General features: G+C 45.4%; 2 protein-coding genes across 7 annotated transcripts in view; both read left to right on the top strand.

Moving 5' to 3' along the window:
- The window catches only part of LOC124052214 (C-terminal-binding protein 2), an 86,120-nt gene that overhangs the window by 36,501 nt on the left and 23,151 nt on the right, over nucleotides 1-26,468 (top strand). For 4 of the 6 annotated variants that reach the window (XR_006841967.1, XM_046376185.1, XM_046376187.1 and 1 more), the window contains exons 2-3: nucleotides 877-1,098; nucleotides 7,726-7,845. Coding sequence is in view for 5 of the 6 variants with exons in the window: in XM_046376185.1 (XP_046232141.1) it covers nucleotides 1,041-1,098; nucleotides 7,726-7,845 (178 nt within the window). In the remaining variant the exon portion in view is untranslated. Of the gene's footprint in view, nucleotides 1-876; nucleotides 1,099-7,725; nucleotides 7,846-24,455; nucleotides 24,603-26,468 lie in introns of those variants that run through there. The other 2 variants (XM_046376188.1, XM_046376189.1) reach the window with 2 other exon arrangements.
- Nucleotides 8,296-11,253, top strand: LOC124052213 (verprolin-like). Its single transcript, XM_046376184.1, has one exon. It carries the CDS (start codon nucleotides 8,574-8,576, stop codon nucleotides 10,431-10,433), a length of 1,860 nt encoding a protein of 619 aa, XP_046232140.1. The 5' UTR covers nucleotides 8,296-8,573; the 3' UTR covers nucleotides 10,434-11,253.

Raw genomic sequence — 26,468 nt, 5'->3', positions numbered from 1 at the left:
TGGCAAGTATGAATAGAGTTGTCAGTTCAAATCCTGTAAGAAAAAACTTAACTTGCCAGAAATATATTTTTTGCGTTAGAAGTTTTATGAAGTCGGAAGAGCAGTGAGCACAGAGGAGGAATAGAGATGTAATGAATTGACACTATATTAGTACAGTGGTGTAAGAGAGATGGTGTGCTCCCCTCTGAGTAGATTTAACTACCCTCTGTTGGCCTGAATGTGTCATTACACAACAGTCTGTCAACCCTCAGATGCAGCAGCTTGACTGAAGGGCTTCATTTTATCAGACATAGAATAATCTCCTGGCGAGCTTCTTTCACATTTGCTTAGATCAACTTTTGCCGGTGAATAAGTGTTTTTGTGCTCGCTCTGTTTTGAAAGGCTGTGAGGGCAACAACAAGAAAGAGGTAAAAGTAGATTGCTGTTTGTCTGAGTAGACATATCTCCAATGTCACTGCAATCAATAAAGAATGTGACGAGTGACAAGTCAGATGGAGCTTCAGATGAACGTTTGCCAGAGAAAGAAAAACACTCTTCAAACGGGAGAAAAGTGGAGCTTTTAGAGCATGGAAGCTTTGTCACTTTTTTGAGCAAATGGGGCACTTTGTCACCGACAGTATCTGAGTAAGTGAAGTGTGTGTGCCCGCGTGTGTGTGTGTGTGATTCACTGATTTTCTGTATATCTATCGCCTGCAGCTTCCCAGGCTCTTTGTGAGCAAGAGGCTGAGTGACTTTGTAGTCAAGGATTCTTTAATGCCTTCCTGTGTCACGGAGTGTTTTTGTGCTTGCACATCAATAATGTGTGTATATACGGTGTGTGCGTGTGTGTGTGCGCGCCAGTGTTGTGTTTAACCAGATTTTTGCTTTTCTTTGCAGGTGTATGTGCCGAGGCGGTATGCCCCGGGGAATAGTGCTGACAGTGCACTAGGAGTCTGAACCTTGTCAGTGTTTGTGGCTGAGGAGGAGAGGTACCGTGCCGAGCCGTGCCGAGCCGAGCCGAGCCGAGCCGAGCCGTCCTGTGCCGTGCTGTGTTTGACGCCATGTCCCTGACTGACAAACACAAAGTGAAGAGGCAGCGACTGGACCGGATCTGCGAAGGTAAAGTTTGTGTCTGCCCTGAACTTTTTTTTTTGTTTGTTTTTTGACTCACTTCTCTGATTTCCCTTAAAACTCTGTCATTCCAAACGGCTTTTTTCAGTGCATACAAGCAGGGCTGCCGAGTTGTCATCATATTTACAATCACGATTCTGGATTTCACAGTTAATTAGACTTGTTCTGTGTGTGTGTGATATTGATGCTTTGTGTTTCAAGCTCCAGTGCATCAAATCAAGTGCTCTCTTCACTGGCAAACTGTCTGATAAACTGTAGGATTATTATTATTATAACTGATGACGTTGTAGCAGTTACAGTCATTGATGTTGTTTGTCTGTTTGAGCGTCCAAATGCATTTAATCTGTTTTGTTCCAAGCTGTGTATAACTATCGTTTCAACAGCTTTTCGGTGACTACATGTATTGTGAAAACCACCTGTGTGAAACAATGGTCACAGGTAACCGAGATGATGGAAAAATAACACATTATCAGTGCTTTTAACCGTCAAATCACCAAAACCTTCCTTATTCTGACTCTCTTGCATTATTTCCAAAAGAAATCCATGTTTTTTTAAAAAAATCTCCTTCACCAACACTGCTTCAGATCTATACATCGCATAGCCAATCATCCTTATTGTTATTAGCAAAACCCTGGGACGCATTGGTGATCAATACCCATTGATTGTTGTAGTTTTCTACCCAACACACAGCGCATGTCAGATACTACTGTTACCAGTACATAAATGTTGACCTCAGTAGCAAGCAGTCATCTGGAGGATGTAAATGAGATTATTGCTTTACTCTGGCCTCTCTGTGAGCTGCTGTTTGTTTGTGTAGGAGTGTCTGTTACGTGACTTACGCTTACAGAGAATCTCTTAAACATCTGAACTCCAGTTAGATTACAGCCGGGGGGATTGAATGGTTTCTATCCTGTCACGGCTGTTTGGAAGCAGCCAATTTTACACCATGAACTGCAGTGATTATTAGGCTTTAGGTTGTGGATTAGAGAGCGGTGGTGTTGTATCGAAGGGCCTGAACATAGAACAGGACTCCCCTCCTGCTGTGCACATAGCTACAAAGTCGGCCCAGGCAACGAGGAATATGAGCCTTTGTGTGGGTGTATAAACTGTGTCTGAAGCCTTGTGGATGTGCATTTTTAAACCCACTTGTTTGACTTTACTCTGTACGTGTGTGTGCATGTGTGTGTCTGTCAGACTGTGTCCTGAGGTAATATCATCTTCTCTCTGCTGTCTGGGTCCCCGAGAGGCTTGTTAAGCTGCTGGGCCCTCCTGGAGCCAGCGCAGGGAGAGGCAGACATGACTGCAGTGCTGGAAAATGAAGCTAGACGCACCATTACCCCCAGTGCCAGCATATTTGTTTTGCAGCATGATGTAAGCACCTCAGAATTTTGCACATGAAATGAAGGACATATGCCGCACTTCCTGTGAAAGCCCGACTTGAGAATCCTAGTGTTTGGCCCCTGCTGTAGAAAAGTGATTTTGCTGAATTTTTGACGGCAAGTAGAAGTTTGGAAATACATCAGGAGAATACATCACAATGTCAAAAGATAACTCAAAAAGGAAAAAATAGAATTCATAATTTCATTATACTTAAAGGAGATCAAACCATAACCATTATTTTACCGACGCTTTCCTCACCATCTGTTTTATTTATCCACTTAACGTTTCACTGATGTCTTCTACAAGTTTTATCTCCCTCTGTGATATTATAAATTATTTCATATCTTTGATTGCACTTCCAGGTTTGTTAACTCATTTTCTGACTGGAATCAGTCACATTTTAAGTGATGTAGTCTTAAGTCAACCTTATAAAAAGGCCAGTGTGAGGAATGTATGTGTGTGTAATATAGAATATAAACTCGACCTCAGAATTACACTTTAGAGGTGCTTCTGACTTTACTCTTACGCCACAGACATGTGAGACCAATCTACTGATTGAGCTCTTAGCAAGAAAGCAAATAAGAATAAAGTGTAGACCTTAAATTATTAATTTTATCAGTTTATGATTACAAATTGCTTAATTGTGCATAACAATAATATGACTGAGATCCTATCACGACAGCAGGAGTCCGCTGAAAGCCGAGTCATGAAGAACAGCCATATTTCACATCACAGGTGTGTCGTTCATTGGTGGAAATCCTTCCTGATTAGAGTTTCAGTCCACATCCAGCTGTTGCATGTGTGTAAATCAGACAGCTGAGGTAGTTAGTCATTCCTGAGGGAACAACAGTTAGTCTGCTCTGCCGGGCACGAGCTCAAAGCCCACAGGAGACGCACAGGGAGACGGTAACAGGTGCTGCTGTGATGCATGCAGAGCGAGCTCGTGGTGAGCATACCTGCCATAGTTCCTCCTCACACACACGCACGCGCTCACACGCCAACACACGCATGCTCATACAAACACACAGACATTAGCTCTCCAGATGGCCATCATACAGGATCAGTGAATCAGTCCTTTGGCCGCCATTGTGAGGGCGTAAAGGAAAAAAAAAAACAGCTTGTGATTTGCGATTTGTTCGTGAGCCAACGACCAGGCAAAGTTGTCCCACTGATTGCATGTAGCAGCGTGATAAGGCTGCCATAGCAATTGTCTCCACGCGAGGAGAAAACACACATGAAGGAAAGGCTCCGCTTTTTGTTTCACGCACAGGTAGAATCCTCACAGGGTTTATTTGGCTGCTGTCTGGGGTAACTCATCTTAATCCAGGTTCGCACTTCAACCAGGGCCGCGGTTGGCAAGCAGATGAAGCCACGATTCGTGCTGTCTCTCCTCAATCTCTTTCAAGGGAAAATCTGGAGCGTTCTCATTCAAAAACGTCTGCTGAGACCGCTCTCTGTCTGCGATGTCCAACACTGCCTTTGTTTCTATTGTTTTCCCCGACACTAAAAAACAACTCTTGTTGTCCAAGACACTTTCCAACGCCGAGCAAGGTGTAAAATTGTATTTTTTTAATGTTATACCACTATCAGAGTTGTTCATTGCCGCTGTTATACATGGGCATTTATGGCAGTGGGATCAGAAATTTAGTATCTAAGGAAACCCGTCGGGTAGATGACAAGGCTGATTAAGCCATTAAAGTCCTTGATATGTATTTAGCATAATCTGGCCTGTCTGCAAATAATGTGGCAGGGAGATGGTTGCGACTGTTTTCATCAAAAGCTGCTAGTTAGCTCAATCAAAGCAGCTGCTGGTAAGCATCAGCATTATGAGGAACAGAGAGGAGCTTTCTCTCTCTCTCTCTCTCTCTTGTTTCTCTCTCAGGGGTGAAGAGATTCATTTCTGTCATGTGAAGAGATGAGGAGTGATCTGCCATGGCCCATGTTCCTCCCAGCCTCAGGTCCTTTCATGTTCCCAGCTTAATTTGAGCTGAACCAATGTTTATCATTCTGCAGCAACTGGGCCGAGTGGCTCGGAGGGAGGACGGTTCTTTTCCTGAGCTGTTTTTTTCTTTCTTCTTCCCGTTGTGAAGATTGTTGTTTTGCTTGTAGACAGTAATACTGCTTTTCCCCTCTGGGTTAGATTAGAGCCGCTCTAATCTAGTCAGATAATTTTTTAATCAACATCTGCATTTTATTCGTGTTGCATTACGTGATGGCACTTTATGGTTGCATAATTAGGAATATAATTTATCCACATTAGATGCTTAACAAAACATTAAAGTAGTTCAGTATTCCATTGTTCCTTCTAGTGATTATTATATTTGCTTATCTCTAATATTAATGTTAATTTATGCCGTGTAAACTGAAACTTGCGTTGAGTTATAGAACAACAGTGTGATCTCATGCTGATGGTAGCCTAACAGCTAATTGCATGGTTAGTTCTACAAACATTTGACAGTTTGGTCAGAACTGAAAATGGGAATTTTAGCATTCATTTCAGTATGTATGTACTGTAGTCTCCACAGCTTGTAACTACAGCCGAGTTGACCATGTTTTAAAAGTGTTCTTTTATTTAACTAGACTCCATATCTTTTTTTTCCATCAGTGATGTGGAGGCAAATTACATTTTCCGTTCTATCCTTTCTCCTCTCTCTCTCTCTCTCTCGCGCTGTCCTTCCCTCCCTCTTCTCTCACTCAGCTGCACACTCCTCGTCTCTCCAAAAAGCAAGCAGGCTGTCGTCTCTCCCTTCTGTCTGCCCCATCTGTGATGCAGTATGGGCCACTGGCTTGATAATGATAGGCAGGCGAAGTGTGGGGCTGCGCACGAGGCAAAAGAGGGAGCAAACCGACCCTCTAAAATGGAAGACAAAACTCTAATCAGTTGCCTCAGCAAGTCTGCCAGAGGTCTTGCCTTGCTGATAAAAGGTTTGCAGTAGTGGCTTTCGCTCTGCCTCGTGTTCCTCCCACCCGTGCAAATGTGTGACATGCTGTGTCATATACTACTGAGATGTGAGCGGGTAAATAGGCGGAGGACAGCATCTTCATAACGCAGCAGATGTGAAGCCTCTGAAAGCCATCAGACCCTGAATTGGTACCATGTGTTTTTCTTTCCTCCCCGCCCCTCCTTCTCCACTGTACTCGTGTTAGAGTGAGCAAACGCCCAGAGGCTCGTTAAAACTTTAATATACTGTACAATCACAGTAATTGAGTAGAATTTTCAAGTTCTCCCAGTCATGGTTTTAATTTATGAAGCCCCTATGAAAGTTTAATGGATCAGCAGTTGAAGAGTTGCAGCTATCTAAATCATTCTGCAGCTATCTGCCTGCTCTGCCTGCCAAGTCCTGCCGTTAGCGTCCTGTGCCCTAGAAAGATGGCCAGATTGCTCCAAAGGCATGACTGTGGCTGGACGTCTGTTCAACACATTGTACCTAGAGGTCTTTCACAGAGCCGTGTGATTGGCTGCGAGCAAGCAAGCCGAGTGTTGGCATCAATTCTGATGCTGTTCACCAAATATCCACAGTATAAGTTTGAGGTTTCTTTTCTTCTGTTGTATTATTCATGCTAGCAACTACAGGGTCCCTGTTGCTTGATGAATGTAATATTGCATGCTCACTTAATTATGGAGCAGCTCTCATGAGAGGCATATCAGAGAACATAGACAAGATGAATATGGTACCCCAGCTTCTCTTGTTTATGAATTGTGGGAAATGCAGTAATTTGCATGGCAGGAGATATGACATGCCATATCCTTGTTTCAGTTTTAAGCAACACTAGCCTGACCGTACTTGAGATGTTTATTATTGTTATTAATATTTTGTCAGGAAGCGGGGATCTGAGTGACACACGGCCCTGGAAAGGGCTTATTAAAAGAAGTTATTGTCGGAGATCGCCATAGAGAGATACAACACTGTGATTAATGGTGTGTTTTACAGCTGACAAAAAAGCACAGGGAGACTCAGACCTGGGAGGACAGCGCTGAGAAATCACTACAAGGAAATTGCTAGGTATACTTTACCTCTAATGAAAGAAGCCATCCTTCAGATGTGCATCATTCTGGACTGCTAAGGGCCATAGGGGAAATGAAACTGTTCTGATTTATTTTTGTTTTGACCTACTTAGTGCTCTCCAATTAGGATGTTCCATAATGAAACAATCTAATTTTTGTTGTTTGATATTATATCATGATTGCATCACTCCGAACTGAAATCAAGCTTGCTGAAAAATTTCCCGCTGTGACTTGACAGGTAGTGGGACAACATAAAGAGGCACAGCACTGTAGCAGTCTCTTGTCACTCTCAAACAGCAATAAATTTAGCCTGTCTCAGTTACGCTCTTCATGTGTTTCAGCTTCACATGCATCGAGATGATGGCGCTGGCAACTTTCTGGAAAAAAGCTTTTTTTTTTTTTTAAACCGCCGTTGACTTTTTCAAACAGAAATAAAGCACAGAATAGAAACAGGCTTGAAGCCATCTAGTTGTCACAGTCCACTGCAGTTCAATCACATCCCCTTCTCCCTCCTGCCTTGTCCTATTCCACACTGTCTGTAGAGGTGAAGCCGATGCTGGCAGCCACCCTCCTTATCAGCTTTTTTCCCATCACACACTTATCAAAGCTCCCTTTTCTTCTCCCCTTGCCGCTGTTTTTTTGTTTACGTTGCTCTTGTCGCGGGAAGTAAACAGCTGCAGTTATCTGTCTGATGCCAACATCTCAGATAAGCCACATCTGCTCTGTTGTGTATCTGGTGTATGTAGTCGCAAAGTGTGAGCTCTGTGAAGGGGAAAAAAAATGACTCAACTGGTAAAGGTGTGCAGTTCAAGCCGATTCTTTTCATGAATTCAGATTGTGTGGAGCAAGCAGAGCATGACCTTATTTTGACAGTAACACAGGACACTTTTCAAGATTAATATGTTTTTCTTTTGTAACTCCTGAATGCTGCTGATTTCATTTAAGTTGATTAATAATTGACTAATAATTCAGTTAACTAATTTTGCAGTTCCTCAGATGTTACCATTTCCGGTTTTTCATCATTGTAAACTGGTTTACATGGTTGCATGTTTTTTCTTCTGTGCGTTCTTGCATGCATTTGTCTGTATAGGTATTTGTATGTGTTAGTTCACATATGTGAATCTCAAATTACCCTGTACAGGCTTCATTATTTGATTGGAGCATCTCCTGGCCTCCCTCTAGTAGTTAAATCTGACCCTCAGGAATACTTGTGTGTCTCGCTTTTGCAGCACCACCCCCCAAATCTCTGGGGACACACTACAGCAAGTATGTCGCTCCCCGACCTCCCCGGTCCCTCCGGGATGATCCATTCATGCCAAGAGGGATGCCGGCTGTAGGCCATCGAAGGGGTTAGTAGTAACCACTAAGCACCGTAAACACTGCAGCTTTACACTCTGTGAACACGTCCGGGGGCCTCAGCATGCTGGCTGTGTACACTATCTGGTTCATGTGATGTCACAGGGGGCAGTGGATTTAAGCAGGTCTTAGTTTGACGCTAATCCCCTTGTGGCGAACGCTGTGGTGAAGAGGACTGTCCCTGCCAATGGCGTGCATCAGCCCCATTGGATTAATGCGTCTCGTCCCCTCCTCCATTCTGTTGACATTGTCCAGCATGTGTTTTTACCCCAATTTCTTTACCCCCGGTCTTAGTTTGGAATGTAACCGTCATGCCCAACACAAGCATGATCCCTGCTGTAGGATGGAGTAGAGTCTCGCCCTAAAGGTGTGTTTTTTGTTTTTTTTATCTGCCTGTCTGTGTGTGTGTGTGTGTGTGTGTGTGTGTGTGTGTTTGTGTACTCTGTCTATGGGTTTGTCATGTTGTGCCTCCACTCTAGTCATGGATTTCTAATGTTTCCAAGGCTGAATTATTTAGATGGACTGCCAGCAGGGAGCTACATGATAGCACAGACAGGGAGGGGGGCTGTAGCTGCAGATCAGGTAAAGGGTACCTCATGCTTCACCTTTTCTCTTCTTCACTCCTCCCTTTTCATTGAGGGTGTGTGTAACTGGAGAGTTGAAACACAATACCCGGCTCTATTTTCTGCTTTTATAGCTGTCCTGTTTATTGTCTTCAACGATGCCTGACTCAAGTGAGCAGTCGCATTTTGGTGGCTCTCTGGGCCAACATGGTCCTGAATGGACTGGAGGCCAAGACGACGGGGCTGCAAGTCGCTGTCACTACTGTGGCACCATTGCAGGGTGTAGAAGTTCTTTGCCTCTTGGTGGGGGAGATAGTGGAGCGTTGTTTCATCCTCACCGAGATCTTGGTAAGAAACAGGATCCAGTTCTTCACCCATCCTTGTACAGGCAAATCCAGCAGGACCGCCGCATACAGCCGCTACTAAAGAAGAACTCTGTCCCTGATCTGAGCAGCAGCTTCTACCTCAGGCAAGTGATGGCAGGTCGGGCCTCTGCACCACCTCAGGATTATTACCTAGCTGACGCTGCCTTTTCGGGTCATCCACCTGAAGAGTCTGGCTCTTACAGAGATAACCAGGACTTGTTCACCAGATCAGCCTTGCATTATGGGCCAAGTGCTGGGGGGGTGAGACCTACCTGGGATCAAGGACAAGCAAGGGCCGCACCCTCTGTGCTGGCCTCTGCTTCTACACCTGCCCCAGTGCCTCCTCCTCCTCCACCTCCTCCCCCGCCTCCTCCGCCTCCCCCTCCTCCCCCTCCAGTTCATGAGCTGAGCCGTTTGTACAGGGAATCTCTTGGATCTAAGATGATCCCAGACGTTCAGCGTATTGGCGGCAGCTCTCCCTCTCCTGTAGTCTACGGGGTTCATCCCCCTCTACCTGTTTATGCTGCTGAGCTACCGTCTCTCTCTACGCGCCAAGCTTATAACAATATCAACAGCTTGTCCCTGGACCCCCGTCAGCCAGCTACCACAAGTACAGTGGTGGACCCAGCTTCTCAGGGAATGGACGGCGCTCTTCCTCGGGCTTATGGAACTATAGCCTCCCAGAGGCTTCCGTATGACCCAAGCTATGACCCGAGCTCAACCATGGTGGCTGCCACAGCTGGGATGACCTCTGGTCTGCCTCCTCATCATCCTAGTGCTGCAGACCCCAAGAAGATGGTGGACCCTGCCTTTTTGGCTTTCCTGCGAGCTGAAGGCTTGGCTGAGAGCACTATCACTCTCCTGCTTCAACATGGGTTTGATTCCACCGCCACACTGGGAATGATGGAGGATCATGATGTCCGCTCTGTGGCCCCTAACCTGGCTCAGGCTCGTGTTCTGTCCCGTGTGGTACTTGGTTGCAAGGCAAGTGGACCAGTAACACGTACCCGATCTAATAGCTTTAGCCACCGCAACGACCTATACATGCAGCCCCAGGGTTTGACCATGGACCCTAACCTGATGCAGCAACCTCCCACCACCATCCAGACTGTGTCCCCCAGGATGGGAGAGTTTCTTGGTAGAAGACCCAGCAGCGCACCCTCCCAACACCTCTTGGAGACCACCACGTACCCAGGAGCCCGGCCTCTGGCAACTGGAGCTTTCCCAGTCAGCCCCGGAGGATACAGCAGTGCTCTGACTCAGGGAAGACCCCTCTCCCTGTACAATGCCCACACCGGTCTTGCCATGTCTGCTGTTGGACAGCAGCCTCCACCAGCTCCAGGCACCCCTGGAGCAGCACCCAAAACCTTCTCTGGCTCCTATTCCCCCATGGAGCTGATGAAGAGAGCCCCCAATCTTCCCCCAACATCACCAGTCGGAGCTCCAAGTCCTCTTCACAGCCCCCAGCTTCTCCGGAAGGGGATCAGCGCTGCTCCTGAGAATACCATTGTTCCCGTAACTTCTTCCTCCACTCTTCAATTGCAAAACCTTAACAACACCAAGATGGTAGGACGTCGTACTGGTCCCCCTGTCATAGTCTCCACCATGACCACCACACCTGACACAAGTAATGTCAAACCCCTTTCTCCCTAGTTTCTTCTCTGCCCTTGTTGCTGATTTATATTTTTTTCTGTAGAGGTGTTAATCTGGTTTTCCTGATTGTTTTGTCATAGATTATATCCATAGTGAGATTTAATTTGGTATATTATGGACTTTTGGAATATGACAAACTAGTACAGAATTTTTGAATGGAGGAGTAGTATGTAAGATGCATCTGACAAGTGAAGCAGCTTTGCTTTGAGAAGTTTTTTTTTTTTTTCCTAAATTATGCAACTATTTATACGTGAATTGCAACAGAGTTGTGTCATTTGCCGGAGGGGATCCTGTCTCATCACCAAGATGAAATATTTCTAATGAGCAACACCAGCTATTGAGGTCAACATTTTAACATTTTTGCTGTCTTTTTCTCTCACTCAGTTTAATGGTCAGAATCACTTTGAAGCAACAGTGTGCTTTTGGAGTTGTTTTGTAGGACCACCTTGCTTTTTTTTTTTTTCAAGGTTACTTATACAAAGGTGGCGAGCACTCTCAAAACTATTTGGCTGAAAAACACATTTTTTTAGACAGGATGGTACGTGGAGGCTACTTTCTTAATGTGCTCTTAGAAATGTTTTTGTAGAAGAAGAAAAAAAAACACACAAACTCCAGCTTGTGTCAAGTGCATACAAGTTTATTTACTTGATACAGAAAAGCTGTCATTCTATTTTACACTGTACTCTCTCCTAATCAGAGGCTTAACTGCCTCTAATCCAGTTACACTAATTGGATGCATGGTTGTGTACACTATAATAGGAAACTGTTTTTTATAGACACCCTGTTGTCTGTTTGAAATTCTTGTTGTTTGTTTGCTATACTTTACAAAGTAACTCAATCATGTTCACATCAGACAATAGGTACAAGGAAAGGAAATTACCCACTCAAACCGAAAAGTTCTCTGAAAGTAAATTTATTCTGCTCTGTGCTGTATGGCAATACCAAACTTGTCCTTTGGTTTGTCTTTTATGAAAGTACAACCTACATAAGCTTCACAGAACACATAATTATACAATTTATTTTTATGGACTTGTTTGTCTCATATGACATCAATACAAGTAGAAGTGACAGTTCTTTTTTATGCTCAGTTTACAATAAGAGTGAACTCTTCAGCAAGACATCATCCCAGCTTATTTTTCTATGCAAAGGCCTTGATTTGCCGCCTTAACAAGCTGATGTATTTCCCTGCTGATAAGAGCTGATGAGCTCCGGGAAGAATTAAATCTTTTAACCTTGCTCTTAGCCATGTAACCCTGTGTCTTGCCTGCTTCTCTAATGGGTCTGTGGGCTGCTGGACTTGTTAAACCGTAATGACTTTTATGAAGTGGCTTCCCTTCACGTGGTGTCAAGGAAATAAAAAGTGAGGTGCGATTTCTCCAGAGGAGGAGGAAGGAGTTGTGGGGGAGGTATGGATGGGAAGCCTCTTGCAAATACATGCTGCTTTACAAGGTCACAGTGGCAACCCCCTCCCCAGTACACTCTATACTTACACTTTTAGCACAACAAACTCATTTGCATGTAGCTGACATTTGTTGCTTCACTAACTTCATCTGATAATGGGCAGCCCTTACCATCGATGGGAAAGCATACTTCTTAATTGTGTGTTGCTAGGCAACCAATGTTTCGGTGGTAATCAGAGACAGATAATCTTCACATTTAAGGAAAGGGAAAAAGTGGAGCCCTGCTTGCGATGTTGTACATTTATTGTGTGCACTTGTTACTCATTTCTGAGCAGAAATTTGCAGTTGAGGGCAGGAGCAAATTGAGTAAAAAAAAAAAGAAAAAAAGAGGTTTCAGGGCACTTAATGAAAACATTTCTCTCTCTCTCTCTCTCTCTCTCTCTGTCTCGGTGAACAGTGAACATCTCAAGAGATTGCTTCTCATTCTTGTGCAAGAGCTCTGCCAGCAAAGAGCCTCTCTTATTACATGCATGGGGTTTTATGTTCAAACATGCATATTGATGAAAAGTTGACACATTATTCCTTTTGCACCTACTGAATAAATTGGTTGTTCTTCCAATACAAGCCAGTCTTCTCTTCATCATCTTACATCAAAGTGTAAATTTACATATAGCCACTGAAGCATCCGCCTTTCCCTGTAGTTGAATTCTTATTTATTCTCAAAGCAGAGTTTTGAAAGCAAAGATGTGAGCAGGAATGAAATCAGTAGCTCCTTAAAATATTGATGTGAAGAGTGCAGGTGGGAGGGCCCTGTATGCGTACTCCTCTCAACTGGGCGCTGTCTTGGTTGGCTAAAGCCATAAGTAGTGTTAATAATGGCATTAAACGGTTGGGTCTAGCTTAGTTGCAACAGTTCCCTTCCACACAAAGTAGGGAGAGCGCCTTGCAGCACTCGCATTGGCCATGGAGTTGTCTGTCACTACCATACCTCAGAGCAGTGCAGGTGGGTAAACCTAACTTCAGTGTCACATGAAGCAGAATAGCCAGCGGGCTAGCTAGAGATGTGATTGGTTAGTAGCCTGCATTGTGCGCGTGCTGAGTAGATTAACCGAAGTGGACACTTGCGTGGTGTCCATGCAGCCAGCACGTGATTTCCTTGTGGAGATAATCCCCAGAACATCTTCAGCTGTACTTTTCTGGGCTGCAGCATTAGGAGGTGGTGTGTTTCAGGGCAGGGCTTGTAGCTTACAGGAAGGAAAGAGACCAGGACTTGGCAACAGCCCCTTGTAGCCATATGGGATATGTCAGTTGATGTATTCACCTGTGTAAGTCTGTTCTCTCGGTTCCCCTGTGCCCAGGTTGTATCCGCTCCTTCTTGGGAAGTTCAAAGTCGAAACATGGCAGAACATTTTTTTTTTCTTTTTGACAGGAAGCCATCACTGTCGTGGCTGACACTTATGTAACCTTCGAGTGCATGGCTCTCATGGGAGTCTGAATGGGATTTTAATTTCCCTGCCTGTATTTGGAAGGACATCCATGAGGATGCATGTCTAATGTGCTCTCAGCTGTCCTTGGCTAAACTGCTTTGTTTAGGTGTCTGACATTGATTTCAGCGTGCGCACCTGTCTGTTTTCCACTGGCTAGTCAGGAAGAAAACATTCCCTGTGTGTCAGTGTGGCCTTAAACTTTGGTACCGGACACGCCTGTATTTGTGTGTGCTGTCACTCTGCTTTTGTACAACTGAACATCTGAAATGTACAACTTTGATTTAAGTTGTCTGCTTCAAATACATAACTCTAATGTATTTGTGTGTTGTGATATATGGACACGTGCGTCCATTTGTGAATGATACACACTGCTGCTGCCCCCTCACCATCCTGTCACACATGCAGAGATCGCAGATGCCCCCCCCTCCCCTTCAGCAGCAGGAAGTGTTTGTCTTCATCTGAGGCTGGCTGGATGTGACAGCAGGACATAGGGACGAGACCTTAAGTTTCCTCTATCTGTCTCCGTCTTCCTTTGACTTGCACTATTTACTGTGCATATATAGTGTGAGTCAGAAAGTGTCAGGACAGTGATATGACTGGCATTTCCATTGTCTCTACTGTAGCACATTGGATTCGAGATTAACCAGTGGCTACAAGATTTTCAGCTCAAAGGCTGACTGTATTGACATCTGGATTGGGTAAAGAGTGTATGTAACCCTCTGTATTTATATTTCCCCAGTCTTAGTTCAGTGCAGGAGGACAAAGATCCTGAGCATACAGTCAAGACAAAGACAGTCTGTCACCTGAATGTGTTTGACTTGTGGACTGAATCCAAAACAGACTGAATCCAAAAAACTCTGAAACAAGCAAGGAGGTCTGGATGACTGCAGCTGTCACTAACTTCTAATTAAATATTAATTATGATTACTTTAAATGTATATTATATTATGTTTTTGTCCCCTAAAATTGGATGACTTTATATACAAAGAGGTACAGTTCAGTCAGTGTTTTCTGAAAGTTTAAAGCCCAAAATTTAATCTCACTTATTTATTTTATAGACACAACAAAACAAAAATTGCATCACACTTCTCATACTTACTGACTGGAGTGTATATTGACCCCTTTCTTACTTCTTGTTGATACAGCAATGAGTTAGGGGCTCTTATTGTGGAGGGATAATAGCTTATGTTACCTGTCTAGGAATAGGCTGAGAATTAGAGGGGGAAAATCCTACTGGCCATCTGTGTGTGTGTGTGTGTGTGTGTGTGTGTGTGTGTGTATGAGTGCTAGCATGGATACGTGTGTGTGTGGATGCTACTATACAGGCATCACGTGTCAGTGGCAGTCTTTGTCATCCTCACTAATCCTCCTGATATGAATGAGTGGAGACAGACAAGAGGTTTCAGCTCACATGGCATCGGTCAGGGGTTATTACAGGGAATGTAGCTGTTTAATAATCACTCTAACCCATGCTTCTGTTTTCATATCACACACCACCACTGGTTTGTACGCTGTATTGATGTAAACCAGGTCTATTTAAACACAGTCCTGTTATAGAGCGACAGTGATGCATTTCTGTTATGTTGTGTCAGTCTCCAGTCTCCTCCACTGAATTCGAAAAGGAAGAGTGCGGCTTCATTTATTTCCAGGAACCCCTGTGTGTACATTGCTTCTTAATTTTGGGGTACAGAAACTAATTTGACAGATTAACAAAGTAGTAAACTATTTATAATGCTTAATGTATTTAATGCCAGCTGACGTTAGCTGCAGGCGCTTATTTCGAGGCTTTTCCCCTTCACTCTGGTCTTCAACAAGTGAAAGAAAAAACTGATTGGAATTAGATCACGTGACTGCTTTGCTCTCTCAAACACACTCCACTGTTCACCCGTGAAAAAACTTGGTTTGCCATGTCTGCATGTTTAGGGTCATTGTCCTGTAGTTTGGGTATTTTATATTGAAAGGGACATGAGTTGTACACTATTTGCCCCTTCAAATTAAAAGCCTATAATGACAGCACTGTTAAAAGCTACTGTTCACCTCCAGGTACTTTAATGCTTATCTGTGCGCAGTCCTTCTGTCATGTGTCTCCAGTTTCCCGAGAACCTGGTAAATGTTACATGAACTATCTGCTGCTCCATCTCCACTTGGCCTCTGTATTGTTTGTGTCCCCCGGGAAATATGGCCAGGAAAATCTATTTTTCCTCTGCAGTAGTTTTTCCTCAGGAAAAAAAAAAAAAAAAAAGTGACAGAAAAAAGTGTTGCTGAGTCCCATCCCCTCCCTCCCTCCTTTGCCGTTGTCTTGTGGTTGATCTTTCCAAACCATCAGTTGCGTTCACAGAGGGATTAATGGTTTCTGCAAAGCCAGCCAACCCATGGAGGGAACGGAGCCTTCGAGCGAATGAGGAACAGCTGGTCTCCCCCTGCTTGTGACATCTTGAGTGTTTGAGTGTGTGTTTGCGATGGTAGCAGCTGACCTCTGCACAGGGTCAGAAGTGCCTTCCCTGGTCCGAACGTTGGCCTTAAGCCTTTGGTTTTCTACCGTCTACTGTGCTGCAGTTGCTACTACTCTTACATGTTAATTAATACTGACATTGAGCATTTAAAAGTATATGAGTTTGCAACACTTGGGTTTTTGTTAAATTAATTGCGTTTGTACTCTGTGTGTGTGAGAGTTTTATTTTTCGGTCTCCCTAAGTGCAGTTTTCAGGGGAGCTTTTTGTGTTCTGCTGTGTACGCGCCTATCTGAAGATTAAATGGGTCCTAAATTACATCTGAAATGCCTCCAAAAATGTACCGATAGAGACGCCATTTCAAAGTGAAGGAGGCGGTTATGTCTTTCACGTTTTCCTAGAAAAATATTTCAGGAGGTCAGCTGATTGAAATTTAGCTGCTGCCTCGCTGGACCCTGCCTACAGGTCACTGCTAAGCGTTAATGGGGAGATGAGGAGAACGAGTGTGTTTGTGTGTGTGTGTGTACGCTCATCTTGAGATGTTATGATTGGTGACTGCTATTTCGGGCCCATTGTCATGTTTATTCTACTAGTCTCCTTATCCCATGGCTGTTTTGTTTACAGGATAGCAGCGATGTGTGCTCACTGCTCATGCTGTAAGAATGGCAGCACTTTGATATAATCTCCCCAATTATCTGTCGTCAATTCTGCCGCAATATTATTCCTTTCTCCACAGCTGCTGGGAAGGAGATTGGTTTTGTGCATGTCGAACGGCAACAGCTGCATCCACTAAAACAGACAACTACCTCTGCACACCTCCCCAGTCCTTCTTTTTTGTCTCCCTCCCCCTTTTCTCTCTCACTCAGTGGTGGGCAGGTCACCCTGAATTATTCATCAGTGTGAAATGAAAAAGCTCATGGATATTGAATATCCCCTCTGAAGTGGTGGCCAACCTTGTGTTTTTTTTTTCTCTCTTCTCCTCTTCCTTTTTTTTTCTTTTTTTTTTGCAACTGAAAAGAGTAAAGAGCTGCAGATCTCATTGCCGGGGTATTTCAAAGGTTAACTGATTGCTTTACTTGCAGAAAAAGATTGACGAAGAGAGGAGATGAAAAGAATAGGAATAAAAAGGTAGAACCTGTGGATGTTTTTTCTCCTGCAAGAATTCATTCTTGTCGGCACCACATTGGGCTGCCTCTTTGTGAAGCTGCGCCTGATTCGCTAACCTTTCTTGTCGCGTGTTGAGAGGCCTGCGCTTTCCTGGAACGAGCGCGGCTGTGGTCGGTTGTGGTCGTCCCGATCGACCGGTTGTCATTTGTTTCCCATGTGGCCCACTGTGTTCCTTCGTTGTCCTCCTGCCCAGTCTTTTGTCCTGTGGTTTGATCTGCGGCCCGCACTGCGAATCACTGCTACTGGTTGCCATTCATTCAGCCCGGCAGCCAGCGAACACAGCAGGGATCCTCAGAAGATCTCCCCTGTGAGAACATATGAAATAGACAGTGAGGATAAGGGGAAAAAATCCTTCAAGCTTCAGAACTCTGTTGTTGTTGTTTTTTTTTTTTTTTGTTCACATCTTTAGGGCATTTTAGTCACATCAGAATATTTCTGTGTTCATTTGCTAGCATTAGTGTCTTTATTTGTCTAACGAGCAAGCTGAATGCTGTTTCCCTGAAGGACAAAAACCCGAGAGTAAATGCTAAGATGATGGATAAATAAAATAAATGAAAACTAGTTAACGGGCATGCAACTCCTCCCCTGTTTTGTGTGCTGCATGTGCTAATATGACACGGAGTGTTTTATTTGTTCAATAATATCTGAGAGAACACTGCCGCATTAACCCTGCATTGCTCTCACTGGCCATTATGTCAGCACAACCCTGTACCCTTTCAGTCATTACAGTCCATTTTCCTCCATTCCCAGTTTCTACTGCAGCATAGACAATTACTCAGGAATCCTTTTAAGAGTATTCCCAGACCGTACAAAGACCAAATGTGCCTGCAGGAAGCAGCCAGGGGTTTAACTGGCTAACCTTTTCCAAACGTATTCTAAACAGAGTTGTAATGACTGACAATTGGAGAGGGGAAAGTGATTTTATTTTCCTATGAATAAAACGAGTCAAACTATTTTGTCTTCCTGGAAACTGATTTGAGGCTCTGCACTTGTTTTTTCGCCTATTTGAGAACATCCTGTCTCTTGCAGATAATTGTGCTTTAGCTTTAAGTGAAGCGCATCGACTGATGGCATGGAGGAAGTGGGCCAGCGTCAGTGCAACCAGGAGGTATCAGGTGTTCCAGGTGTCATATCGTGTGGCCAAAAGGCAAACTCCAGTTACAGTGGGTTTGGGGGCTATAGTGGGTGGCAGTGAAGAGGTCCGTTCTGCCAGAGGAAGTGTGAAATATCATCTGCCATGGTGGAGGGAGGTGAGTAAGTGGGTGGGAGTTTCTTCTCAGAGGGTGTAGAAGATGAAGGGGTTGGAGGGGGGTGGGGGGTTATGATGATGAAAATGGCTGTAACTCTTTAGCAAAGTGAGCTTTAAAAGGCTGTAAGTGGACACCTCATAGTATCTGATGGCTGACTCCTGGCTGACAAGACCCCACGACCCTGCTGTATTTATCGTAATGGAGCACAGCTGGGCCACGGCTTCTATGGGTTAATAGCCATGTGACAGCTTCGGGGGGAGGCGGAGGTGAGGTATTTGGTGTGTGTGTGTGTGTGTGTGTGTATTTTATTTACTTGTGCACTCAATGCATGCAGAGTACACAAGGGCCACACTTGGGAGGGCGGGACTCTCTGCTGTGTCTCCACTCTCTCTGCCAGGCCAGATGGCTCCTGTCACTGAGCGAGGAGGTGGAGCGATGGAAGGAAGAGTGGAAGGAGGGGAGCTCTGAGTCGCCCTTAACAGCACCAGAGTGGCCTCGTCCCCAGAGCCACCACATCTGGACACCACCTGCAGCTGGCTCAGCACGTTCCCTCCGTCCTCGTCCCTCTCCCTCTTGCACATGCTCACGTTCTCACTTTGTTTTTCCAGATGAAGGGGTGGTGTTGGTGGTGGTGGCGGCAGCAGTGGTGGAAGCAGTGTGTTTGGCCAGGCTGTGATTTGTGCCCATATTTTAGTAACTTTAGTGTGCCTTTGCTGTGGGCAGAGCGGTAGGAGGAGCAGGAGGGAGCGAGTGAAGGAGCGATGGGAGGAGGAGGGAGTGTTGGTGGCGGCGGTGTGAAAGCATAGCAAAATATAATTTTATTTTATGACTTTGCCAGCCTCTGAGAGTTGTAGGTTTTGTATTTGTAATATTTCTTTTTTTATTCCTCCCCAAGTAAAAAGGCAGAGTGAAAATGTTCGCTTTTCTTTCCTTCTCTGTTGCTGCAACTGATCCAGAGGCCACAGGGGGGCTGTTCTGCCTGGAAAATAAAGCCTGCTTGCCCTCCTTGGCTCCCCCAAATAAAATACACTCATTTGCATTCCCATGCTGTAATTTAGCCCTCCTCTCTCTCTCTCTCTTTTTCTTTCACTATCTCTCTGTCCCTCATCCCTACATCTTTTCAGCCCCGGTCCTCGCGGTTCCGCAGGGATTGGAACGTGGGAGGGGAAGAGAGGAGGGGAGGCAGAGAAAACAAAAGCAGAGAGGCAGTGTTGACTCAGGGTTGTTATCTGGACCGCTGTTGAGGGGGTGGGGGATCTTGTGTGGATGTGTGTGTCTGCGTACATGCCTGGGGGGCTTATTTACCCTGGCTGCTGCTGCCACGGCAGGTGCCTCTCAGTGCATAAACCTGGGCCTCCTAAATAAATATTCACCGTGGGGAAATTAGACTTGCGTCACCAAAAACTACATTACTACTGCTCCTCCACCCCCCGGCTTCACCTCTTCTCACACCTACAATGTCCAATCCACTGATGATTCTTTTACTTACTCCTTCATGTCGCTGAGCATAAAGGACAAATAAAATCTCGTAGGACTTGTTTTTCAGTGTATCAGTGTGTATCGGTGTCTTTATGTTAAGTACTGCGACTCTCCTGATATTTTGGTTGGAGGCACTTGCAGTTTGTATCCTCAGAGGTTTTAGCTCTTTAAACTAAGTTGTTGAGCGAACAAACATGACCTTTGGCTAAGATGAAATTGCATTATTCATGTACAGTACGTGAGATGCAAAGTGAGTAAGGAGAGTGTTGTCTGTCAGGAAGAGCTGCCCAGTTAGCATCTCGGCATTGAGTTAATTTGCTCTGGTCAGAGTCGGTGGATGAGCTGGTAACCTTGGTGCATTTTCCCTCTCAGTTCGTCCGAGAGAAAACTCCTCTAATTGACTAGATGTGTCTGGGGCGGGGGAGAGAAAGTAAACACAAGAATGTCCTATCTACCCAAATACCAAGAAGGCAACATATTTTGTTGCTAGTCCAGGTCAGTTCTTGACTACAAAAGTATGCCTTGTAGTCAGGTCAGATCACGGTCAGAGCAGCTCCAGAATCTGTTTCTTTAAAGGGTCCTGGTGCGGTTGTGTGGAGTGCTGTCAGCTTTTATCAGTTTACCTGCAAGAATAAGGATGTTTTTAAACTGAAACTAAAGTGTTTTTTCACCCACGTTTTAAACAAATATGTTGTATTTTCTTGTGTGTCTTTAGTAAAACGAGTAAGTATCTTAATATAAAACCTTGCAGTAAAAGTAATTGAGAAAATATGTGTTTTGTAAATTTTTAGGGGCTTATCCTTTAATTACAGAGTGTCAAAATATTGACATATAAGACATTACATACTCTTACATACTCTACTCTGCTACAAAGAAGTCAAAACTGTAGTAATATACCACAAAATACAGTTAAGAACTGAAGCAAATTCAGAGAAAGTAAGTACCGGTAAGTAAGTATAAAAGCTCGCAGAGGTATTCTCTAATGGACTTCTGCTTCTGAGCTGCACCCACCCCCACTGACCCAAGTCCAGCATCTGAAATGGACACTTGAACCTCTGGTCATAATGTGGTCGGCTGAAGCCTCGTCCCCAAGCGGCAGGTTGGCTCGTTCTGCCATTCGCTTTCTTAAAATCCCTTTAAGTGCTTTATGGGGATTTAACAGGCCTCTACATCCAAGCGTCCTCTCAGCAGCCAAGTTCCAGCGCTTACAGGAAAAGGGCGCTTACAGTATAATTAGGCTGGTTAAAGAAGAGAGCTCCCTCTCAACGGTAAATCCACACGGACTGCGAGGAGGTTCGGGCCATTTGTCGGGTCCTCCAGAGCGTGACCGCTGCTCTTGATGTCTGACTGCACTAAAGGTCAGAGCTATAAGAAGTCAGCAGGCAGCAGGAGGGAGATGGGAGTGGAGACTCTGAACCCTGAATCCTCTAGCTCTGAATTTACAATCAAAAATGTGTTAGTATGCTTTTAAAAAGGAAAAAAAAAACACCTGGGGAAAAAAGCACTGTGGCTCTTTTGAATAGTTATGTAGTTCTGAGGCTTAAAAAATATGAATATTTTTTCTTTTGTTGAAGAGAAATATTCAGATTTTAAACACACACACACACACAATAGAAGATGAAGAGAAAAAGAAAAGAAGAAATGAGAAAATACAAAAAACTTTCAAATAAGAAAACAGTTATGGAAAACTTCACACAACTTGATTGATTGATTGACTGAATTTAAAATTAAGTTATCACCATTCTTTATATTGTTGAGGAAAATAAGAACTCAAAATTATAGACGAATAGTGAGCTTTAAATATTGATTAGTTTTGTTTTGGGTAACATAGTGAGTGACATAGTGTGCATCAGGTTGTGTAGTAACAACAGGCCAAAATGCGTGTACTATAAGGTGTGGCTGTGGCTTTGCTTTATGGCAACAGAGGCTGAGGGGCGAACAGATGTAGCCCTCAGTGCTGGTTTAGACCCAAGTCTAGCTGCTCTACATCTGAAAGAGGAACCGTGTCCTCTGTGTGTGTGTGTGTGTGTGTGTGTGTGTGTGTGTGTGTGTGTGTTGGGTGAGTGATCCTGCTGTGCCAATCTGTTCTCATTAGTGTTTACTCGCCCCCTCCAAACATGTAACGACATGCACGTCAACTGCTGGAGTCAGGAGCATATAACTGTTTGTTCGTGCCAGGCTTGTGGCTGCACGTAACCCGTCCCGGATCTGTCGGGATCCCTCTTCCATTGAGGACCTTTCTGTGCCCATCGGCTTCTGTTAGACAGTCGTAGCACCTGCTTCTGCTCACTAAATTTCCAACTTGCTGCTCACCGCACTTAGCACGCTCTTCATTTTGACCATTTGAAAAGGTAGTAATCATCACTTATCTAATACCCGAAGCTACTCATTTGCTTGATGGAGCTTGCTGACAGCTCTACATGCTGTAATAATAAGCATTGAGCTTACTGTATGGACTAGATTTGGGCTCATTTTTATTCTCACTTGAAGATCACTGCATAATTTGCAGTTAAGTTGAAACTCAGTGCGAAGTAATGCCAAAATGGTTTATTGGTTTTATTAAAAAACTGGCCAGGTAATCAAAAAGAACTCTCAGATATCCTGGAGGGACTGAACCTCAGCGGTACCTTTTGAACTGGGCAGCAGTGGTCAGATATGATCTTTATCTGCTTGCGTTGGGGCTCAATATCGTTTGAGCTTTTGACTTGTGCAGCTGGCAGTCATCACTTGGCATTCACAAAATTTCCAGCGTTCTTTGATACACCCATCCGTCTCCTTCTTTATTCCCAACCTTGTAGGAAGGCTCTGTCTTTGAGAAGCTGCGATCTGCCATGTTCATATGAACATCTTGCTGTCAGTCAGGGCCCCCCCCCCCCCCCCCGATTCTGCACATCCTCTAATGTTATTGAAAAGAGAAACATCAGAGGGGCAGGCGTATCCACACTCCATCAACAGTCTGTATGTATTTGTGTGTATGTGTGTGTGTGTCTGGACGGCTGGCAGGAAGTGGGGGCTGCTGCCTTTGATGGTCACACTCCCTCAGATGTGTCGCTGCTGCAGACGGCGGCTCGCCTGACATGCCGTGTCTCTGCTCGCTGAGCTCTCGCTGCTGAGAAACAGCGGCCCTGATAGTCACCTAAACACACACATGTGAAAATGTGCTTACACAATTATTTTGCACCAAAAAAGAAAAGGGGCTCACACGGAGATGGACATATCCACCCGCCCCCCATGAGCCAAAGCCGCTCAGGCCGTTCCACCTTTCCACTTTACTGTCGGTGATAATCGGTTCTGGCGTGTGACCGTGCCGGGCTCTTTGTCTATTGGTCTCGCCTGTCATGCAGCCGGTGAGGTGTGTGTTTGTGTGTGTGTTTGTGTGCATGTGCGTCGTCGTACTCTGGTCGTGCTGCAGAATTGCAGGGAGGCTCTGGTTACATTGTTATTCTAAACAGGGTGTTTTCAGCCGCTCGTCCTCACAGTCATTCAGCAGAGCGATCTGTCAGTTCGCTCCCCTCCCTCCTCTTCCCTCCAGGGACCAAACTGTGAACTTAACACACTCGGCTCTGATGACTTCCCTGATGGTGCGAGAAACAGCCAACTCTACAGCTGTAATGTTATTGCTGGAATGGCTTGAATGTTGCATTGTTCTTTTGGTTTTAAATGTGTGTGTGTGTGCGTGTGCACATGTGTGTGTGTGTGTGAGGGTAGTGAGAGTGTGTATGTCACTATTCCAGTCCCTTCCCGGTAACCCGCAAAATGCCAGGGTAGGGTGAGGTTGTGTTTTGTGTGTTTTTCCTGTGTGTGTGTGTGTGTATGTGTGTGTGCGGTGTTTTTTGGGGGGTGGGGTGGGGGGCTGTTGAGGTTTGCATGGAAGTGGAAAAGCAGAGGAGGAAACCAAATAATCGGAAGGGTGAGGGAGGTGAGGCTGGGAGCAAACGAAAGCAAAAGAGTGTGTCTGAGTGAGTGGGGTTTGGGTGGAGGGGGGTGGCCCTCTTAAAACACTGTGGAGTCCAGATCAGAAATAAAACATAAAAAAAGGGGCGAAGAAGGAGGAGGAGGAGGAGGAGGAGGGAAAAGGGAGGAGGGATTGTGCTCGAGTGTGTTATGTGTGCAGATCCTATGAAGTGAAAGCAGCCAGGGAGTAAATTGTGCGAGCCCAGAGAGCTCAGCTCTGCATGTTCGAGCTGGCACTTTTGATTTAGACAGATTTTTTTTTTTCTGCTGCAAGATCTTTTTTTCTGCCCCTCCTGGTGTATTATCAGCTAAGACAAAGGCAGGAGAAAAGAGTTAAAAGAGAGAGACACAGGCAGAGCGATAGAGAGTGAGCCGCACGGTGAATAGATGTTGCGCAGCTGACAGCAGAGGAAGCGGCAGAGAGAGTTTCCAGCCATCGTGCTCCTCGACCACAAGCCTTTTCTTCCTGGGAGATTTAAAAAAAAAAAAAAAGGGACAAAAGCGTCCGTCCTCCCCTCCTTGCCTTCTGCATCCCGCTACCATCCGATCACCAGCCTGCACGTCACTCTGTGTGTGCGTGTGTGTGTGTGTGTGTGTGCACACATAAGGACGACGTGGGTCTATGGTGCTTTTCTCCCAGCCCTCAAAGGCATGGACTGAAGATGATGCAGCCGGGGGCTTAGTGAGAGCTCGCGCCGCAAAAAGCCCCTTCCCCTCACCAACAGGGCCGGACCAAGAGGAGCAACTCCAGGGGAGGGGGGAGGGGGGTTAGAGGAGTAAAGGAGGAGGAGGAGGAGGAGAAGAGCGAGGGTGGGGGGGGGCGGGAGGGTGCTCTCCTTGGATTATTGCAAAGGGTTTTCCGCTTCCCGTTTTTTTTGTATTTTTTTGCTTTTTTCCGCTCTTCCCCTCGCCTCAATCATCTTCTGTTTCTGCTGCGATGCGTAGTTTTTAAGCCGAAGAATGTGGAGACAACATTTTCCAGGCAAGCAGCATGTTTCCTGTTTTCTTTTCTGGATGTCTAATAAAGTCTGGCATGTGGGAGGTGGGAGGTGGGAGGGAGGTAGGTGGACGGGGAGCGGTGGTGGGGGTTGGTGGGGGGTGGATAAGAGGAAGAAGAAGAAGAAGCAGGGAGAAGAAGTGGAGTGTGTGTGTGTGTGTGTGTGTGTGTGTGTGGATGTGTTGTGTAGTCAGTAAGGTGGGAGAGTAATCCTACAGCGTTTTCGTTTTGAGGTCCACCCGTCCTGCGCTGCTGCACTTGGCTCCGTGTTTTTGCTTCCTCTGCGGTCTTGGGTCTAAGCGCTCTCTGTAGCTCGGGGCAACGCCGAAGAATAAAAGAGCGGGAAAAGAGGGGGGGGGGGGGGGGGGGTCCAGCGTGGTTGTGCCGTGGATGCTGTTGACACCCGCTTTTGTCCCGCAGTGGAGTGTGAGCCCGGCCCGCCCATGCACACAGAGGGTACCATTTAAAACAGGCGTGCGCTCATTTTCTTGGCAGGGGATGGATTGGTGTGGCGGGCAGCCGGGTGGTGACAGGGGTGGGGCACTGGCAGAGCGGGACAAGTAGCCTTTGTGTGCTACTTTTGGGGAAATGAAGGGGAGGGAAGGGCAAGGAGAAGGCTGCCAACAAAGGGTGCTTATACCCCCCCCCACCCTTCACCCGCATCACCTCCTCTTCAACCACTACAACTCATGCAGTGACCTCGCGCTGTCACAGGCAGATGAAGGGTTTGTGTGTGTTTATGGCAGGTTTTGTGTGTGTGTGTGAGTGTGTGTAAGAGGGAGGAAAGTAGTAAATGAGTAATTGAGCCTCAGTAAACCAGAAGTACACACTCTGGCAGAATGCCATATCAAAAGGGAGGAAACTCCAGCAAGGAAAACAAAGTGTTGTTTGACCCAATGGAACATCTGTGCATTATGCCAAGCTTCTCCGTTACTCCACAGTCAAGTTACTGGCAGTCTGCCAAGGTTGTGTGTGTGTGTGTTCCTATTCATTTGTTGCCACATCCATGCAAGTGCATTCCTGTTGTGTCCGTGTTCTCATGCAGATCTCACTTTGCCTTTTCAACTTGTGCCTCCACATGAACACTTAGCTGCACACTCCAAATACCGAAACCTGCCGACAGTGAGATTGTTTCTCTAGAGAAAGCTCGCACCTTGCTGCTCTACAAATTATGTCTGCATAAGTTGCAAAGAGCACATCAGCCGTACAACGGCCAAGTTTTAGTTTGGCCTTTGGGCGAGTTACTTGGACAAATTATCATTAATTAGCTACAGCTGATAAAATCGGCTGCCAGCGACATTTGCAATTTCAGGCAGCAAAAATCTGCATTCACCGACAATTTATCAAGAGAAGCCTGTAACCTGAAGGTTTTGTAGATTTTTCTTTGCTAATAAAGAGAAATTAAAAAATCATTGGTCAGTGTATTGAGCTATTTTGCCAACCTGGGACTAGCTACTAGAACCAAACCTTATAAACAATGCACAGAGATCACATATTCATACTACAGCTGTAACTGTTGGCGGTCAGCAGCAGCAGCAGCCCCCACCCACCCTTGTTGTCCAGAAGGAGCCACCTGCAAACAGCAGCTTGGGGGTTGCTAGGTAACCGGTGGCAGCAGATGACGATAGTATGGTGGAGGGCTTGTTTGGTCTCCCATTGCCACCAAAGTGACTTCTGTTGGGTTTTTTTTCCTGTTTGTACTTTCTTCCCTTTCTAACCACAACGCAGCAACACCACTGTGTTTCCCAGTTCGCCCCTGGTTCCTCTTCCCCTCACGGAGGCAACATAACACCAGCAGCAGAGGCCAGTGGTAGGAAGAAATTCCCAGCTCCCATCCCCACATAATGGAAA

This window comes from Scatophagus argus, chromosome 21 (genome assembly GCF_020382885.2).
Source record: "Scatophagus argus isolate fScaArg1 chromosome 21, fScaArg1.pri, whole genome shotgun sequence".
Lineage (NCBI taxonomy): Eukaryota > Metazoa > Chordata > Actinopteri > Scatophagidae > Scatophagus > Scatophagus argus.
This window is presented reverse-complemented; position numbering and strand designations above follow the sequence as displayed.

Coding starts and splice junctions, on each gene's coding strand:
- LOC124052213 (XM_046376184.1), top strand. CDS start 8,574: ATGCCTGACTCAAGTGAGCAGTCGCATTTTGGTGGCTCTCTGGGCCAA.